The following is an 18,601-nucleotide window of genomic DNA, read 5'->3' as shown; positions in this document are numbered from 1 at the left end:
CAGGCGCTGCGTCCTGCGGAGCAGCTGGGAGGATCCCGGGGCAGGTCCCGGCGCGGTAACAAGTTTGCGCTTTGCCTCCCCAGGGCAGACGCGCCGCTACTTTGTAGCGGGTTTCGGGCGGGTAGCGCGCGCGGCGGCGGGAATCCAACCCCGGCAGACCCTGGGCTCCAAGAATTCGTCTTCTACGTCTGCGGAGGTGCGGCAGCCTCAGTTCCAAGCGCAGGTATGTTCCTAGCCTTGAGCGGAGGAAATTACCCAGCCCCGAGCACCTGGCCAGTGGGACCGGAGGGTTCCTGGTGTCTGAATCCGGCTCGCTTAACAGGAAGGCAATAGAGGCTGTGTTCCAAACCTTTCCCTCACGGTGGTCTACTGCCTACTGACCATCCTGGTGTCTTTCCCTGTATGACTAGCATGGTTCCTGTCTTTAGGTCTTGTAAGTATAATGCTTTATTTTTTCTTGAGCCTCTCCTATGTCTGCCCTTTGTGAGCACACTAGCTAAAGAAGTCCATTTGGTCCCATATCTAATCCATAGCATAATTGCTTGGCCCTCTTTGGTAGCCATGTCTTTTTTAGGTTGTGGGGCATTTGCCCGACAATAAACATGAGTAAGAGATAAGGGTAGGGTCGCAAGCTGGGTGGAGGAGAGACAGGGAGTCCATTTTTGTCTGCCATTTAGCAGTTTTCTGAGTCCTACCATTCCATAAAGATACTCTATCAGTTTCCTAAGTGTTGCGCAATGAATAATAACAATTTATATAGGAAAATAAATAGCTGTAATCGGATAGCAATTATATGCCCATTGGTGATGGGAGTATCTGCTGGGGTCGAGAATCTGCGGGGAGTAGGGCACAGTGGCTCACTCCCGTAATCTCAGCACTTTGGGAGGCCGAGGGGGGCGGATCGCTTGAGGTCAGGAGTTCGAGAACCGTCTGGCCAACATGGTGAAACCCCATCTCTACTAAAAATACAAAAATTAGCCAGGCGTGGTGGTGCATGCCTGTACTTTCAGCTACTCGGGAGGCTGAGGCAGGAGAATAGATTGAACACGGGAAGCAGAGGTTGCAGCGAGCGGAGATGGCACCACTGCACTCCAGCCTGAGCAACAGTAAGAACAGATTCCATCTCAATTAATAATAGTAAGAATAATAATTCCATCTCAAATCATCATCATCATCATCTAGGGGGCTTTCAAACTGCCAAGGACATGGCAGAGTCCCAGGGTATATCTAGTCAGTGTAAGTAGTTTTCTCTTTCGCCAGTGTACAAGCTCACTATGTCATAGCCAGTTATTATCTTTCTGAAAATTTTGTTTATAAGATCTGTCACAGAACAGAGTAAGTCTGTTTTTTGTTTGTTTGTTTGTTTAAGACAAAACCTTGCTCTGTTGCCCAGGCTGCAGTGCAGTGGTACTATCTCAGCTCACTGCAACCTCCACCTCCTGAGTTCAGGTGATCCCCCGAGTAGCTGGGAAGACAAGCACAAACCACCATGCTGGCTAATTTTTGTATTTTTTAGTAGAGATGGGGTTTCACCATGTTGGCCAGGCTAGTCTCAAACTCCCAACCTCAGGTGATCTGCCTGCCTTGGCCCCCCAAAGTGTTGGGATTACAGGTGTGAGCCACCACGCCTGGCCCAGAGTAAGTGTGGATGACTCAAGGGAGTGTCTTAAGAGGTCTTCTTGGGGGTTAGAAGCCAACTCTGTGACTGTAATCATGTGTATGTGGAGTGGGGTTCTCCATCAGGGAGAGGTACAGGTTTAGAGCATTACAGAGTTGCAGGATGAGGAGGGGTTGGTCTGTCAAGTAGAAAGGCACTCTTTTATGGAATTGTAAGAGTTGACACAGAATGGGAAACAAAGGTAAATAAGAGAACCTATTGTAAGGTTAATGGCTTTGTCAATTAGGGTGGCAACTGAGGTCACTACATGGACATAGGAGCATGCCTGATGCCACGGGATCCAACTGACGTGAAAAATATGCTATGAGGCCAGGCGTGGTGGTTCACACCTGTAATACTAGCACTTTGGGATGCCAAGATGAGAGGATCGCTTGAACTTAGAAGTTTGAGACCACCCTGGGCAACATGGCCAGACCTTGTCTCTATTAAAAATAATTTAAAAAAAAAAAAAAGCCAGGTATGGTGGTGCATGCCTGTAGTCCCAGCTACAGGGGAGGCTGAGGTGGGAGGATCCCTTGAGCCCAGGCGTTCAAGGCTGCAGGGAGCCATGCTTGCACCACTGCATTCCAGCTTGGGCAACAGAGTGAGACCCTGTCCCCGAGGGAAAAGAAAAAAATATATATATGCTATGGAACTTACCTGAGAGGAAGAAAGTTGTCCTAGAATACCCAGAGCTATCTCATTGTTTTCACAGCAATAAACATGGAAAAGCTTGTCAAAACTGAGTAAATAAAAACAGGTGTGTGGGGTGGATAATGCTAATTTCAGTATCTCAGTGAAGGTTTCTGTGGTTGTGCCTGGGAGAGCATGTAGAGGTTAGGCAAAGGCAGCATAACTGGGAATCCATTGGTAGCAATAGCCAGCTGGTAAGTGTGCACACCTGCCTTTGAGATCAGGATGAACGCAAGTGATGCAAGGCATTTATGGCTGAGTTTGAGTAACCTGAGACATTCCATGGCCTAAGTAGGTAACAGTTCATTGAAATCTGGTTCTGGGAGGCGTGACCAGAGTCAGCCAGTCTTCAGATGTTCTCAGGTGAAAGCAGTCTTTACACTATTTTGCTGGACCATTACTGCCTACAGTGTCAAATACCAACACTTGGTTTTAATGCACTGTCAAAGCTAGGGTTAAGTTTAAATGCATCATATGTGATATGTAAAAATATCACAAAGGTGCTTAAACTGTAAGGAAATTGTTCAGCTGTGACTCCAGACAGGAGTCCAGCTCCTCCAAAGAGGAGCTTCACATTCTCTTCTCTGGGTTTTATGGAGACTTACTTTACCCTTCTGCTTAAAGCACTGTGTTAACCTTAAAAGCGGCACAAGAAAGGGTGATTTAAGTTTTTTTTTTTTTTTTTTTTTACAGGGTTTGCTACTACTCCCTGCAGTGCTCCCTGGTCCACAGCTCATGTATCTCAGTTTCTTTTTTGAGATGGAGTTTCCGTCTTTTTGCCCAGGCTGGAGTGCAATGGCCTAATCTCGGCTCACTACATCTCCCAGGTTCACGCAATTCTCCTGCCTTAGCTTCCTGAGTAGCTGGGATTGCATGTGCCACCACAGCTGGCTAATTTTGTATTTTTAGTAGAGATGGAATTTCTCCATGTTGGTCAGACTGGTCTCGAACTCCCGACCTCAGGTGATCCACCCACCTTGGCCTCCCAAAGTGCTGGGATTACAGGCGTGAGCCACTGTGCCCGGCTGCATCTCAGTTTCTTGAAGTCTGCAATCCCCATTAGAAGCAGCTGTTTTGCTAAGTGAGCCCATGAGTGTCAATTGCCTTTCTATTAAGAGAGCCAGATTCGGGCCTTGGTGACAAACGCATCAAGGAACCCTCCAGTCCCACTGGTCATATGCTTGTGGCCTGGGTCATTTCATTCTACTCAAGGCCAGGCATGTGTGTTAACCTCCATGGGAAAGAAGAGACAGGGCAGGGTGAACAGCTTAGGATTGGTTAGTTTGAATCATTTCAATGGATTTCAAACTGTAGAGGTTGTCCCCTAGTTGCATAGCACGTGGCCCTGGGATGATTAAGGCAGACAGATAATTGCTTACATGTGTGTAAGGGCCCGATAGAGGAGGTATGGCTCTGGATTCGTTTGTATATCAAAGACATGCTCCTGGTTGGCCCCTTGTTATCTCTGAGAATTGGCTAGCCCCCAAGAAAGGTAGTCTCTCCTCAGCTGGAAAGGTGTTTTGTTTGTTTGTTTTGAGTTTTGTTTTTTAGACAGAGTCTCACTCTGTCACCCAGGCTGGAGTGCAGTGGCGCGATCTTGGGTCACTGGAATCTCCGCCTCCCGAGTTCAAGCAATTTTCCTCCCTCAGTCTCCCAAGTAGCTAGGACCACAGGCGCACACCACCATGACCAGCTAATTTTTGTATTTTTAGTAGAGGTGAGGTTCCTCCATGTTGGCCAGGCTGTTCTTGAACTCCTGGCCTCAAGTGATCCAACCGGCTCAGCCTTCCAAAGTGCTCGGATTACAGGTGTCTCCCACCATGCCCGGCCCTCAGCTGGAAAGGTTTTCTAAACGTCAGAACATAATTAGTATACAGAAAATTTTAAGATATTTACATATACGTGAATAGGATGATCAAAAGAGCCAAAAGACAGTTGGCTCTTGGCATCCATAGCATTTCTGATCAAATTATTTCCCAGTGCAGTACTCGTAAATCTCACGAAGACTCTGGAGTATGGTAAGCATACTGCAAAGAGTCTTCCGAGACCCACATTGCCTTTTATGGTACTCTAAATGGACTTTATAGATTTGTCTCCAGCCTTAGACTGTTCTCACTGCATGTTTAATGGATGGACTCTGCTATCCAACTAGATGTGCTAAGGCCGTAACAGTGGAAAAGAAACTAACAACTGAGATTATTTCTTGTTTTGGCATTCCTTTATGAATTGAATCAGATAAAGGAACTCACTTTACAGCAGAATTAAATCATTTCCTTGCAAAACTCTTGGATATTCATTAAAATTTTATACCCCCTACTATCCTCAATCCTCAAGGCAAGTGGAACGTAAAAATCTAAACATAAAATGAACTCTAGGAAAAAATCTGTCAATAAACTGGACTCAGACAGCCAGAAGCATTAGCCTTGGTCCTTATAAAGATCTGGAATACTGGCCAAGTACAGTGGCTGTAATTCCAACACTTTGGGAGGCTGAGACAGGATGATCAGTTGAGGCCAGGGGTTCAAGACCAGCCTGGGCAACAAAGTGAGCCCCCATCTCTACAAAAAATAAGAAACAAACAAAAAAGGTCGAATACTCCAAATAGGAGGACTGACTGCTTTTGAAATAGTTTTTGGCTACTCTGTGCCTACTGGCATCTCTAAAACTTTCATAGATTGAATGAGCATTGTGGGGACTTTAGTGAACAATTCAAAACTATGATTAATTATATACAATAATTAGTATACTTGGAGCATATTTTCAACAGGTAAAAATCTGTGACTTTCTCTAACAGACCCTGCCATCTTTTCAACCAGGTGATCAAGTATATCTCAACGTTTTTAGAAGAAAAGATGTATTGTAACCTCCCTGGAAAAAGAAGAGACCTTATAAAGTAGTGCTACCCACCTACACAGCCATCAAAATAAAATTCCTGGATTTGTACAAGCCACAGCAAGCTAGATCAAGATCATCCCATGACAACTGTAAGGTCATGCCTATGGGTTACCTCAAATTGAGGAATTTCAGCACCTACTCACAGGCTGCATGAGCAGATGAAGTAGACAGCTTTACTCAGTATCTCAGACCGAGAACTTTGTCTCCATCTCCAACTAGCTGAAACATCTTCCCTCCCTGACCTGGAAAATTCTCTGTCTTAGAAATTTAAACAAAACCCTCCCCTTTCATTGAATCTCCGTTGTCTGGAGTTTGCTTGTCTTAACCTAGCCTGTTTTCCCTCTGTTCCTCCACTATGGTCTCCCTTTCAAACTATGCCCTGCTTCAAGTAACCCTTACTGCTTTTTTGACAATTCTAGTACAAGCTCAACACCTGCTTGCACCAGTTTTCCAAACACTATCTATCTTGACTAATCAGTCTAATTGCTGGCTATGTGAGCATCTAGATAATGCAGAACAACCCGAACTGGTTTTTGTTCCTGCCAGTGCAAGCACCTGGTGGACCTATTCTGGACAATGGATGTATGAAAGGGTGTGGTATCCACAAGCAGAAGTACAGAATCACTCTACTTCCTCCTATGGTAATGTGACTCAGCACTGGGAAGCCTCCATGGAAGCTCAAGGTCTATCCTTCGCTCAAGTAAGGTTATTGGAGGGAAACTTTTCTCTTTGTGTAGAAAATAAAAATGGCACTGGACCCTTCCTAGGTAATATACCTAAACAATACTGTAATCAAATACTATGGTTTGATTTTACAGATGGCACTTTCATGCCCTCTATAGATGTTACAGATGAATCCAGGAATGATTATGATGATACAAGTGTTTGCCTAGGCACTAGACAATGTTCCTGGTTTGCAGGTTGCACTAACCAGACCTGGAACAGCTCAGCTGTTCCCTTGATTGGTCTGCCCAATACCCAAGACTACAAATGGGTAGATCGAAATTCTGGATTGACCTGGTCAGGTAATGGCACCTGTCTTTATAGCTGCCAAAACCAAACCAAAGGCCTTCTGTACCAGCTATTTCGCAACCTATTTTGCTCTTATGGCCTGACAGAGGCACATGGGAAATGGAGATGTGCAGATGTCAACATAACGAATGACAAAGGTCATGATGGACACCAGACCCCCACCTGGTGGCTCACAGGTTCCAATCTGACCTTGTCTGTGAACAACTCTGGCCTCTTTTTTTTATGCGGCAATGGGGTGTACAAAGGGTTTCCACCTAAATGGTCTGGACGATGTGGACTTGGGTATCTGGTACCTTCCCTCACCAGATACCTCACCTTAAATGCTAGCCAAATTACAAACCTGAGATCCTTCATTCATAAAGTAACACCACATAGATGCACCCAACGAGACACAGACAATCCACCTCTGTATTGCAGCCCCAAGGACAATTCAACAATAAGGGCCCTTTTTCCAAGTTTGGGAACTTATGATTTGGAAAAGGCAATTCTAAACATTTCCAAAGCAATGGAACAGGAAATCAGTGCCACTAAGCAGACCTTGGAAGCACACCAATCAAAAGTTAGCAGTTTAGCCTCTGCATCCCAAAAGGATCATGTCTTGGATATACCAACCACTCAACGACAAACGGCTTGTAGAACTGTTGGCAAACAGTGTTGCCTCTATATAAATAATTCGGAAGCAATAATGTCTGATATACAACATCTATATGAAATATCCGAGAACCTGAAGAATGGACCGTTTTTTGATTGGGAAGGCCTATTTGCAAAAGTGGGAGACTGGTTCAGATCATGGGGCTATGTGCTTTTAATTGTTCTTTTCTGCTTATTCATCTTTGTTCTAATCTATGTTCGTGTCTTTCGCAAATCTCGCAGATCCCTTAACTCCCAACCTCTGAACCCAGCCTTATCTCCACAGCAATCAGCACAGCTCCTTGTCAATGAAACTTCATGTCAAGTTTCAAATAGGGCAATGAAGGAACTAACAACCCATCAGTATGACACAAGTCTACTTTGAGAATATCTGAACAAACAGCAGCTGCAGAAAAAAAGCCTTAGCTAAACTTTGATGAGTAAAGCAGGCCTTACTGAGAATTCAGCTGCCAAAACCCTCCTCCGAGTGTTCCTCTTATAAGGGCACTTAGCACTAGGATCTCCCAAGGTATTGTAAATAAGCCTTATCAGAACTTTTCATAGTTTCACTCTGAAGCCTTAAGACACATACCATTAAGCTGATCTGTAAACCCTTACCCCTTCCTGTTCAGAGAGCTACTCTTTATAGTGTTCTTGCATGCATATATAATAAACGTTTTTTCTATTAATCTGTTAATTTGCAAGCCCCCAAACACTGGAACTAAGTTGGGAGCAGGAAAGTTTCTCCCAACAGCACTTTGTAGACTTCTCGATAGATGAAAGAGTGTGTTTGAATAGATAAGAGAATTTTGTTCCCTTGATTTTGGTTGAAGTCGTAGAAGAATCCAATGTACACATATACAAGATTGTCAAATTTGTCTCAAAGAATAAATATTGGTTAGTCATCAGAATCGACTGAAAACTTACTTTAGAGAGAGCGCCACAAATAATTTAGGCTGGTATGATCTGAGCTTTCCTGACTTCCCATGGGCATTTTAGTGGTCTAATGGAATGTTAGTCTGATATGCATTTTAGCCATCTTATGACATGGACTGCAGGTGGAAGTAGGATGTAGGGAGTGTTGAGGTGGCATCTATTATATCAAATGCTTCACTCTGCCCAGTCCTCTGGTGAGTTCCTTACATGCATCTTTCTAGTTAATCCTCACAGTGTTCATATTTTACAGATGAATCAACTCAAAGGGTAGATATCTTGCTAAAGATTATGCCATTACTGAAAAATAGCAAAATGCAGAACAGGGTACCTAGTATGTTTTTTTGTTGTTGTTGTTGTTGTTGTTGTTTTGAGACAGAGTCTGGCCCTTTCGCCCATGCTGGAGTGCAGTGGCTTGATCTCAGGTCACTGCAACCTCTGCCTCCTGGGTTCATGCCATTCTTCTGCCTCAGCCTCCCAAGTAGCTGGGACTACAGGCGCCCGCCACCACACCCGGCTAATTTTTTGTGTTTTTAGTAGAGACGGGTTTCACCGTGTTAGCCAGGATGATCTCAATTTCCTCACCTCATGATCCGCCCACCTCAGCCTCCCAAAGTGCTGGGATTACAGGCATGAGTCACCGTGCCCAGCCTAGTATGTTAATTTTTATTTTAAAAAAGGGGAAATGATATGTATGTGTGTATGTATTTGCAAATAAAACAGAAAGGAAAAGTCATTCACAAATGAAAGCAATTACATGTAAGAGGAATGGACAGTGAGAGTCTCACCTTTTTAAGATTGCATATAAACATTTATGAATATAGCAGATAATTTATTAACAGAATAATCATTTCAAGTTACATTAAGAAAACACAGATGGCCAGGCACAGTGGCTCACGCCTGTAATCCCAGCACTTTGGGAGGCCAAGGTGGGCAGATCATGAGGTCAAGAAATCAAGACCATCCTGGCCAACATGGTGAAACCCCATCTCTACTAAAAATACAAAAATTAGCTGGGCATGGTGGCAGTCACCTGTAGTCCCAGCCACTCAGGAGGCTGAGGCAGGAGGATCGCTTGAATCCAGGAAGTGGAGGTTGCAGTGAGCCGAGATCATGCCACTGTATTCCAGCCTGGCAACAGAGTGAGATTCTGTGGCAAAAAAAAAAGCACAGACTGGGTGTGGTGGCTCATGCCTATAATCCCAGCACTTTGCAAGGCTGAGGCAGGTGGATCGCTTGAGCCCAGGAGTTGGAGATCAGTCTGGGCAACATGGCGAAACCCTGTTTCTACAAAAAATTAGCCAGGTATGGTGGCACGTGCCTACAGTCCCAGCTGCCCAGGAGGCTGAGGTGGGAGGATCACGTGAGGCTGGGAGGTCTAGGCTGCTGTGAGCCAAGATTGTGCCACTGCACTCCAGCCTGGGTGATGGGGTGAGCTCCTGTCTCGAAAAGAAAACTCATACTCTGGAACAATAGAGCCCTTATAGATGGGTTTATTGTTCATAGTAATGTTGATATCAAAAGAAGGTAGGCTGGGTGCAGTGGCTCATGCCTGTAATGCCAGCACTTTGGGAGGCCAAGGCAGGTGGATCACCTGAGGTCGGGAGTTTGAGACCAGCCTGACCAATGTGGAGAAACCCCATCTCTACTAAAAAAAAAAAATACAAAATTAGCCAGACGTGGTGGTGCATGCCTGTAATCCCGGCTACTCAGGAGGCTGAGGCAAGAGAATCACTTGAACCCAAGAGGCGGAGATTGCAGTGAGCCGAGATCACACCATTGCACTCCAGCCTAGGCAACAAGAGCGAAACTCTGTCTCAAAACACATACACACAAGAGAAGGTAAAAACTTCAGCAATGCAGGACACAAGAGAAAGACTGAAAGATATAGGACTTCCTGTGTTTGTTATGCAATATGCATTGAAACTAGAAAAGCCATTAAAAGATAATGCAACTTTCAGTATTGGGTATTTGTGAAACCCCAGGTCTACTAAAAACACAAAAATCAGCTGGGTGTGGTGGTGGGTGCCTGTAATCCCAACTACTCGGGAGGCTGAGGTGAGAGAATTGCTTGAACCTGGGAGGAGGAGGTTGCAGTGAGCTGAGATTGTGCCATTGCACTCCAGCCTGGGCAACAAGAGTAACTCCATCTAACAAAAACACACACACACATACTATATATATATATAGTGTGTGTGTGTATATATATATAGAGAGAGAGGGAGGGAGTATTAAGTATTTCCAATTTGCTAGTCATTGTTCTAGGTATTGGACATATAGCAGTGAACAAGACAGACATTCTATCAGTAGAAACAAGTCACAAATTTTAAAAATCACACTTTTAAAAGTGCCATAGTGAAAATAAAAACAGTGATATGATTGAGAGTAGAAGGAAGGCTACTTGTACAGGCAGCAGAGCACAGCAATTAAATAAAGGCACTTACAAGCTACTTTCTTGCTGTATATTGAGATTTTTACCCAACTTTACTGGGATTCAGTTTTCTTGCTATAAGATAGAAATGATAATAGAATCTCTCTCATGGGGTTCTTGTAAGAATATTTTGAGTTTTGTATGTAAAGTGTTTCTAACACTTTACATACAGAAATACATTTGGTTTTGTTTTAGGTTTGTTGTTGTTTTTAGGCATGGTCTCACATTGTCACCCAGTCTGGAGTGCAGTGGCAACCATGGCTCACTCTGACGTCTGCCTCCTGGGCTCAAGCAGTCTTCCCACCTCAGCCTCCCAAGTAGCTGGGACTACAGATGTGCACCACCATGCCCAGCTAATTTTTGTATTTTTGTGGGTAGAGACGGGTTTCACCATGTTGCCCAGTCTAGTCTAGTCTTCAACTTGTGGGCTTGAGTGATCCACCTGCTTCGGCCTCCCAAAGTGCTAGGATTACAGGTGTGAGCCACCACATCCAGCCTCTAGTCTTTGTTTTATTTTGTTTTTATTACTTTAAACTGAGGGCTCAGATAAAGCTTCTCAGAGAAAGAACTATATAGGCTGGAATCTAAAGTATGTGAAGAATCCTGTCTTGTAAAGATGGGGGATTGTGAAGAGCATTCCAGACAAAAGAAACTGCTGGTAGAGGTCAGGCATGGTGGCTCACGCCTGTAATCCCAGCACTTTGGGAGGCCAAGTGGGGGTGGATGACCTGAGGTCAGGAGTTCGAGACCTGTCTGGCCAACATGGCAAAACCCCATCTCTACTAAAAATACAAAAAAATTAGCCAGGCATGGTGGTGGGCACCTATAATCCCAGCTACTCAGGGGGCTGAGGCAGGAGAATCGCCTCAACCCGTGCCGCGGAGGTTGGAATGAGCTGAGGTCCCCATTTCACTCCAGCCCGGGGGAAAGAGCGAAACTCCATCCTGAGGAAAAAAAAAAAAGTGACCGGGCGCAGTAGCTCACACCTGTAACCCTAGCACTTTGGGAGGCCCAGGTGGGCAGATCACCTGAAGTCAGGAGTTCGAGACCAGCCTGACCAACATGGAGAAACCCCGTATCTACTAAAAATACAAAAAATTAGCCAGGCGTGGCGGTGTCTGCCCGTAATCCCAGCTAGTCGGGAGGCTAAGGCAGGAGAATCGCTTGAACCGGGGAGGTGAGGGTTGCGGTAAGCCGAGATTGCGCCATTGCACTCCAGCCTGGGCAACAAGAGTGAGACTCCATCTCAAAAAAAAAAAAAAAGAAGAAGAAGAATGAAAAAGAAAGAAACAGCTGGTACAAAGACTCAGTTGGGACCCAGCACAGGACCCATCAATGGCTGAAGTAGGCTGGCATAAGGTGAGTGGTCATGTGAAACCTTATGAACCATGGGTAGGGATTTGGATTTTAGTGCACTGGGAAGGCAATGGAGAGTATTAAGTGTGAGACTTGACCCTGTCTTATTAAGTTCTTTAAAAACGATTACCCGGCTTTCTATGTGGAGCACGGACTTTTAGGAAGGCAAGGGTAAAAGCAGAGAAACCTATTCGAGTAGGAGCTATTTCAGAAGTTAAAGCAAGACACACCATGTTCAGGATGGAAGTGGAGATGGATCAATTTTTTGGTCATACTTGATTTTTAAAGCTTCCTATTCTGTTATTGTGCTTTTGTGTCCCATTTTACAGATACTTAAAATTGTAATATATATTCCAGTCTGATATTCCAGTCTGTTTCAGATATTCCAGTCTGTTTCCACCGAGGTTTTCAAAGCAGAAAGAAATTAATTTTTCTTTCATAGCTTTGTTTTAAAAATTGTTTTCTAATGGTTCCCTATTTTTTTTAATGTTTAAGGCCTTTGGAGTACTTTTCAAGTTTCTATCCAATTAGGGGTATATTGGCCAACCATGGTAGCTCATGCTTGTAATCCCAGCATTTTGGGAGGCCAAAGTGGGAGCATCACCTGAGGCCAAGAGTTCAAGACCAGCCTGGGTAAGGTAGCAAGACTCTGTCTCCACAAAAAGTGAAAATTTTTAAAAATTTAAAAATTAGTTGGGCACAGTCATGTGTGTGTGTGTGTGTGTGTGTATATGTATATATAGTGTATATATGTATATGTGTGTATATATACACACATATATAATATATAGAAAACTAATTGTATATGTGTGTATACATACATATTGTGTATACATAGGATATATATTTACACCCCCTTGAGTTTTGAAAAATCTTATACAGCCATGTTTCCTCTTGCTTTCTTTAAACTTGGAGTTGTTTCTAGATTCTTAGTTCTTGAAGTAGTATTTACTATGCCACTACTGTTTTGTAAGTGCTGCATAATAGGCTGTAAAAGCTGATAACAGGCCTTCTTGTTCAAATATTATTTTATATTTAAATCCATTTATTTTTCCATGTGAATTTTTATAAATTCCCTTTATACAATATTTAGCATTCTCTGTATTTAACTGGAGTTGTATTGATGTAGAAATCTTATACTCATTCACGCAATCTCATATTATATAGGGAGGACAAATATATAAAATACTTAGTCTCAAGCTTCAGACTTGTTTCTTTTGCACCCAGTCATCCACTGTGTATTATTTTCTGTCTCCTTTCACACCTACAAACTCACTCTATTCAACAATATGCTATAGCCCTCTATGTAGTTAATTCCTTTCTCAAAAGACTCCTCATAATAAACCTAAAAGCTAACACTGAAATGATGCTATTGTAGCAGGGGCTGTTCTAAGCACTGTAGATTTTAAACTCATCTAATCCTTCTAATACTATGCAGTAGGTACTATTATTTTCCCACTTTATAGATAGATGCACTCAGGCACAGAGAGGTTAAATAACTCCCCAGGTTCTCACAGCTACTAAGTGCTGGAAGCCAGGATAATCCCCTAAGCAGCCTGTTCTACAAGCCACTTTCTGAAGCATTGTCCAATATGGTTTATAATTAAACAAATAAATGTGTACTGCATCTTTTAAGTATTTTAATTTTTGTGGTTGTTATACATTGGATCTCTTATTTTGCAGCTGGTATACAAGGTTATACAAGGATCCTACATAAGGATTATCTCTTTTTCTTGCCATTAACTTATTTGTATGCCTTCAGGACTTTTTAAAAGCTGATTCTTTTGAATTTTCTAAGCATTTCAATTGTGTCACCTGCAAATAATGGTGTTTTCTTTCTTTCCTATAAAATTACATTAGCATGACATTCCCAAGGCAATATTTAATAATTGTATTAGTAAGAGTTAATTTTGTGGCCAGGCATGGTGGCTCAAACCTGTAATCCCAGCAGTTTGGGAGGCCAAGGCGGCCGGATCACTTGAGGTCAGGAGTTCAAGACCAGCCTGGCAAACATGGCAAAACCCCATCTCTATAAATATGCAAAAATTAGCCGGGTGGGGTGGCAGGCGCCCGTAATCCCAGCTACTCAGGAGGCTGAGGCAGGGAGAATTGCTTGAACACTGGAGGCAGAGGTTGCAGTGAGCTGAGATTGCGCCACTGCATTCCATCCTGGGTGACAGAGCGAGACTCCATCTCAAAAAAATAAAAAGTAAATAAATAAAAATAAAAAGTTAATTCTCAGTCCTGCAATTAAAATGTGTTTAGAGTTTCATTAGTAGATTAAATTTTTAAAACATATTTGACTATATGCATCCTATTGCTGATAAGAGCAAACATTTCCTTAATAATTTTATACAGAGCTGAGATTTTCCCCCTTAAGCTTAAATTATGAGTAACTGCTTTGATGGAAACATGACAATGAATTTAATTCAGCTAAATTGGATTTATAAGTATGGGAAATCTGAGTGTGATTTAAAGATTGTAGGGAAAGGAAAAGAGCCTTAGTTGAAACAATATTTATGAGGCAATTGTTTAGGGCACTAGTTCTCAAACTTGGTTGCACAGTGGAATCACTAGGTAAGATTTACCAAAGGCACTGATGCCTGGGTCCCACTCCCAGGTAATCTCACGTGATTTTTCAGGGGTGCAACATAGATACTGGGAACCTTTTAAAACCCCCAGTAATTCTAATGTATGACCAAATTGTATAACCACTTATTTAGGGGAGACTTTAAATCTGTTTCTCATTTTATGCAAACTCTGGTTAATAGGTTTGTGTAGCTCACTAATAAAATACACCAGCATGTACACCAGTGTTCAAAGAAACATTATTCACAACAGCCAAAAGGAGGAAACAACCCAAATGTCCATCAACAGATGAATGGATAAACAAAATGTGGTAAATACATACAATGGAATATAATTCAGCCTTAAAAAGTAAGAAAATTTTGACACATGTTATAACATGGATGAACCTTGGAAACATCATGCTGAGTGAAATGAACCAGACATAAAAGGACACATACTATATGGTTCCACTTACATAAGTTACCTAGAATAGTCAAATTCATAGAAACAGAAAGTAGAAATAGTGATTGCCAGGGCTGGGGGGAGCAGGAAATCGGGAGTTATTATTTAACAGGCACAGAGTTCCAGTTTGGGATAATGAAAAAGTTCTGGAAGTGGAAGTGGTGGTGGTTGAACAACATTGTGAGTCTATTTAATGCCATGGAAATGTACGCTTGAAAATGGTTAAAAAGATAAATTTTGTGTTATGTATATTTTAAGACAAGAAAAAAAAACTTTTAATGGCAGTGGGTAGGCTATGAACGTCCTTTCCCAACTAGTTAACATTAACTAGAGTGTTAAGGATTATAATACAAGGCATTGTAGTAATTGCTTTAATGGAATTTGTTTAGCGGTTACTTTTTCCTCTTACCATCTCCGAGGAAAATAGGACTTACATTTTGCTAACAACTATTACCCATTATAAAACTTTCACATGTGTGCAGACAGGTAGAGGCACAAAGCTGAACTCTGCAATGCAATGCCTCAAATTATAACAGCTGTACTGCTGTGAGGGTTATTGTGTGTGGAGCCTTTTAAAGCAGAGATTAGAGGTGAGCCTCTTTTACCTCCACACCTTAGATATGCTCCTGCCTGGACTGTGCATGTACACACCAAGCAAACCTAAGACATCAAAGTCATTTTTTTATTAAATGAGACATATATCAAAGAAATGTGATTTGTATCTGACTTGATGATGTTTCTGGTTCAATTCACCTGTTCCAAAGATGAATTGAACTGGAACACGTCTCTTTGGTGAAAACAAAACAAACACCTCTTTTGGTGAAAAACACCTCTCATTTTTCATGAGAAAAAGGAGGCCATTTATAAATGGTCTTGAGTCGTAAAAAGTAATGGATTACGGTGTCGAAGAAAGGCCTTGATTTATTATAGTCCTAGTGTTCTGCTTTAGCAGAAGATAAGTGAACTTTCTAGCCTTGGTTTCCATATGCAAAACAGTTATACCATAAATTCATGTACGAATGTAGCAAATTAATATTCAGAATGTCTAAAGTCTGAAACATGTAGCATCCCAGAGATCTCCCACATACGTGTCTGTGGCAAGCAGAGAACTCTAGAGTTGCACTATCTAGGATGTGTTCTGGAAATGTGGCCAATTCTGCTGAATCTATTAATTTCTAATGGCTGCTATAATAAATTACCACAAACCTGGTGGCTCAAAGCAACACACATTTATTGTTTTACAGTTCTGGAGGCCAGAAGTTTAAAATCAATTTTGCTAGGCTATCATCAAGGTGACAGCAGGGTCACACTCCCTCTGGAGGCTCTAGGGGACAATCTTGGTTTTTGTTTTAGTTTTTTTTTTGTTTTTTTTTTGGTTTTGTTTTGTTTTGGTTTTTTTTTTTACCTTTTCCAGATTCTAGAGTTGCATTTTATGCATTCTTTTTGTTTTGTTTTCAACCTAGTCTTGCACAAGCATGCATTCCTTGACTGGAGGCCCCTTACTCCAGCTCTGTCTTCAAAGCCTGCAGCATGGCCTCTTGCTTCAGTTGTCACATTGTCTTCTTTTGGCCTGTAATAAAATCTCCTTCTGTGTCCTTCATGTAATGACACCTGCAATTACATTTAGTGCCCACCCAAATAACCCAGGATAATTTCCCCATCTCAAGATCCTTAGCTTAATTACATCTGCAAAATCCCTTCTGCCATATGAACTAATAATCACAGGTTCCCAGGATTAGGATGTGGATATATTTGGAGGCCATTATTCAGTCTTTCATACCAAAGAACTAAATTTTTTAATTTAACTTTATTTTATTGTAATTAGTCATAGGGCTAGGAGCTACTATATTGAACAGTACAAATACAGAACATTTCCCTCCTCACAGAAAATCTATTGACAGCACTGTTCTAGAAGACATCTAGAAACCAGTACCAGATGCTTCATTTTATTGCTATCTTCGGTTTGTTTTTGAGCTGCTCATTAAAAATATCTATAAGATCTTATTTTTTAGAAATTCAGAGAATATCTTTCCATAGAAGGCCAAGGAAAAACAGTAGTGTTCTTTCAGCCACTGAGCAAAGATTTAATGAGTATTTATGATGAAACAGGCACTGAGCTCTAAAAGAAATTTACAATCTACAATGTAATTGGTAAACATTATGATAACAGGAAGCACTGGTACCATGAGATAAGAGATCTAGCCTGATGAGGTCAGGGAAGAAATTCTGGAGGACATAAAACCTATGTTAAGATGTGGCCAAGCTAAGAAGGCTCAACAAAATAAATAAATAATACACACGCAGAGGGAAAATGATAAGAAAGATATCACTTATAGGAGAGGAAGAAGTGTGCACAGATGAAAGCAGTGGGGAGACAGCTTTAGGAGTAGAGTAGTCCTACATGACTGAAGCATGTGCGGGGTCAGAAAGGGGAAGGTAGAAAAGAAGGCAAAGGCCAACTCTTGATGGGCCTAGTATGTCATAATTAGGTGTTTGGTCTTTATCCTAAGTGTCATTTAGATTTGAATGCAAATAACAGAGGCGCTAATAGTAGTCATTTAAATAAGAAAATATTCATTTTTGTTCAGACTAGTGCTAATGTGGAGACTGTGCTTCATAGCATCCTCAGGGTCTCAAGTTCCTTTTACTTCATCTCTAGTGTGTGTGTTTCTTAGTCATCCCTAGTGTGAGAGTTTTTCAGCCATCCTAGTGTGTGAGTTTCTCAGCCATCCCTAGTATGTTAGTTTTCTTCTTTTTATTTATTTTATTTTTTGAGACAGAGTTTTGCTCCTGTGGCCCAGGCTGGAGTGCAATGGCATGATCTCGGCTCACTGCAACCTCCGCCTCCCAGGTTCAAGCTGTTCTCCTGCCTCAGCCTCCTGAGTAGCTAGGATTACGGACGTGTACCACCACATCCAGCTAATTTTTTGTATTTTTAGTAGAGATGGGGTTTCACCATGTTGGTCAAGCTGGTCTCAAACTCCTGACCTCAGGTTATCCACCCGCCTCAGCCTCCCAAAGTGCTGGGATTACAGGTGTAAGCCACAGCGCCCGGCCCTTAGTGTGTTAGTTTTCTAAGCCTGCCATACAATGTACCACAAACTGGTGTCTTCAACAACAGAAATGTATCATCTCACAGTCCTAGGGGCTAGAATTCTGAGATCAGCTATTGATAGGGTTGGTTCCTCCTAGAGCTATGAGCACCAATCTGTTCCCTGACTCCTCTCTAGCTTCCGGGGGTTTGCTATGAACCTTTGGCATTCCTTGGCTTGTGGAAGTACCTCTGTCTTCATATTCATGTTCATATCACATTCTTCCTGTATTTATCTCTCTGTGTCTACATTTCCCATTTCTATAAGGACACCAGTCAAATTGGTCATACCCTACTCCGGTATGACCTCATCTTAACTATTTACATCTGAAAGGCCACATTCCAAATAAGATCACATTCTGAGGTACTGGGAGTTAGGACTTCAACCTATGAATCTGAGGGGGGTGCAACTCAGACCATAATGTGTAGGATGTGATCCTCATCCCTGTGGCCCAGGGTAGCAGCTAGAGATCCAAGCCACCACATTCACACTCAGGGTCTTCTCAAAGGGCCCATTTCTGTAAGGGTGAATTCATAGCTTAAATCTCAGCTCCAGCACTTACTATCTACAGGAGTTTGACTCCCCCAACTCCACAATCTTAGCTTTATCATCTTGAAAATGAAGCAGCAACATTTACCTTTGCAGAGTTGTTATGATCATGTAAAATAACAAACACAAGAGCTTGGACTATAGTAGCTATTCAGTGATAACAGTGATCTGTTATTTGTCATCATCTCCCCAGGGCCTTGCATAGTGCCTCTCACAGACTAAGTGCTCCACAAACATTTTGTTGCCCAATGGAGATTTAGATCATGACTAAAGCCCTCGGCTACAGAAGGCTGAGGTTGGAGT

General features: G+C 42.3%; 1 protein-coding gene across 3 annotated transcripts; it reads left to right on the top strand.

The window, feature by feature from the left end:
* The first annotated feature begins 83 nt into the window (after positions 1-83).
* ERVMER34-1 (endogenous retrovirus group MER34, member 1) lies at positions 84-11,024 on the top strand. 3 transcript variants are annotated; one of them, XM_011973474.1, is made up of 3 exons: positions 84-223; positions 323-433; positions 5,167-7,604. In XM_011973474.1, exon 3 carries the CDS (start codon positions 5,601-5,603, stop codon positions 7,290-7,292), a length of 1,692 nt encoding a protein of 563 aa, XP_011828864.1. In that variant the 5' UTR covers positions 84-223; positions 323-433; positions 5,167-5,600; the 3' UTR covers positions 7,293-7,604. The 3 variants fall into 3 exon arrangements, 2 of the variants coding, with proteins under 2 accessions (XP_011828864.1, XP_011828865.1); XM_011973475.1 differs by lacking the exon at positions 323-433; XR_001005316.1 differs by lacking the exons at positions 84-223; positions 323-433 and adding an exon at positions 11,005-11,024 and having other exon boundaries at positions 5,395-7,533.
* Positions 11,025-18,601: the final 7,577 nt, after the last annotated feature.

The sequence above is a fragment of the Mandrillus leucophaeus genome, unplaced genomic scaffold, assembly GCF_000951045.1.
Source record: "Mandrillus leucophaeus isolate KB7577 unplaced genomic scaffold, Mleu.le_1.0 Scaffold1380, whole genome shotgun sequence".
NCBI classification, from domain to species: domain Eukaryota; kingdom Metazoa; phylum Chordata; class Mammalia; order Primates; family Cercopithecidae; genus Mandrillus; species Mandrillus leucophaeus.
The sequence above is the reverse complement of the archived record's forward strand: the minus strand, read 5'-3'. Positions and strand labels throughout refer to the sequence as shown.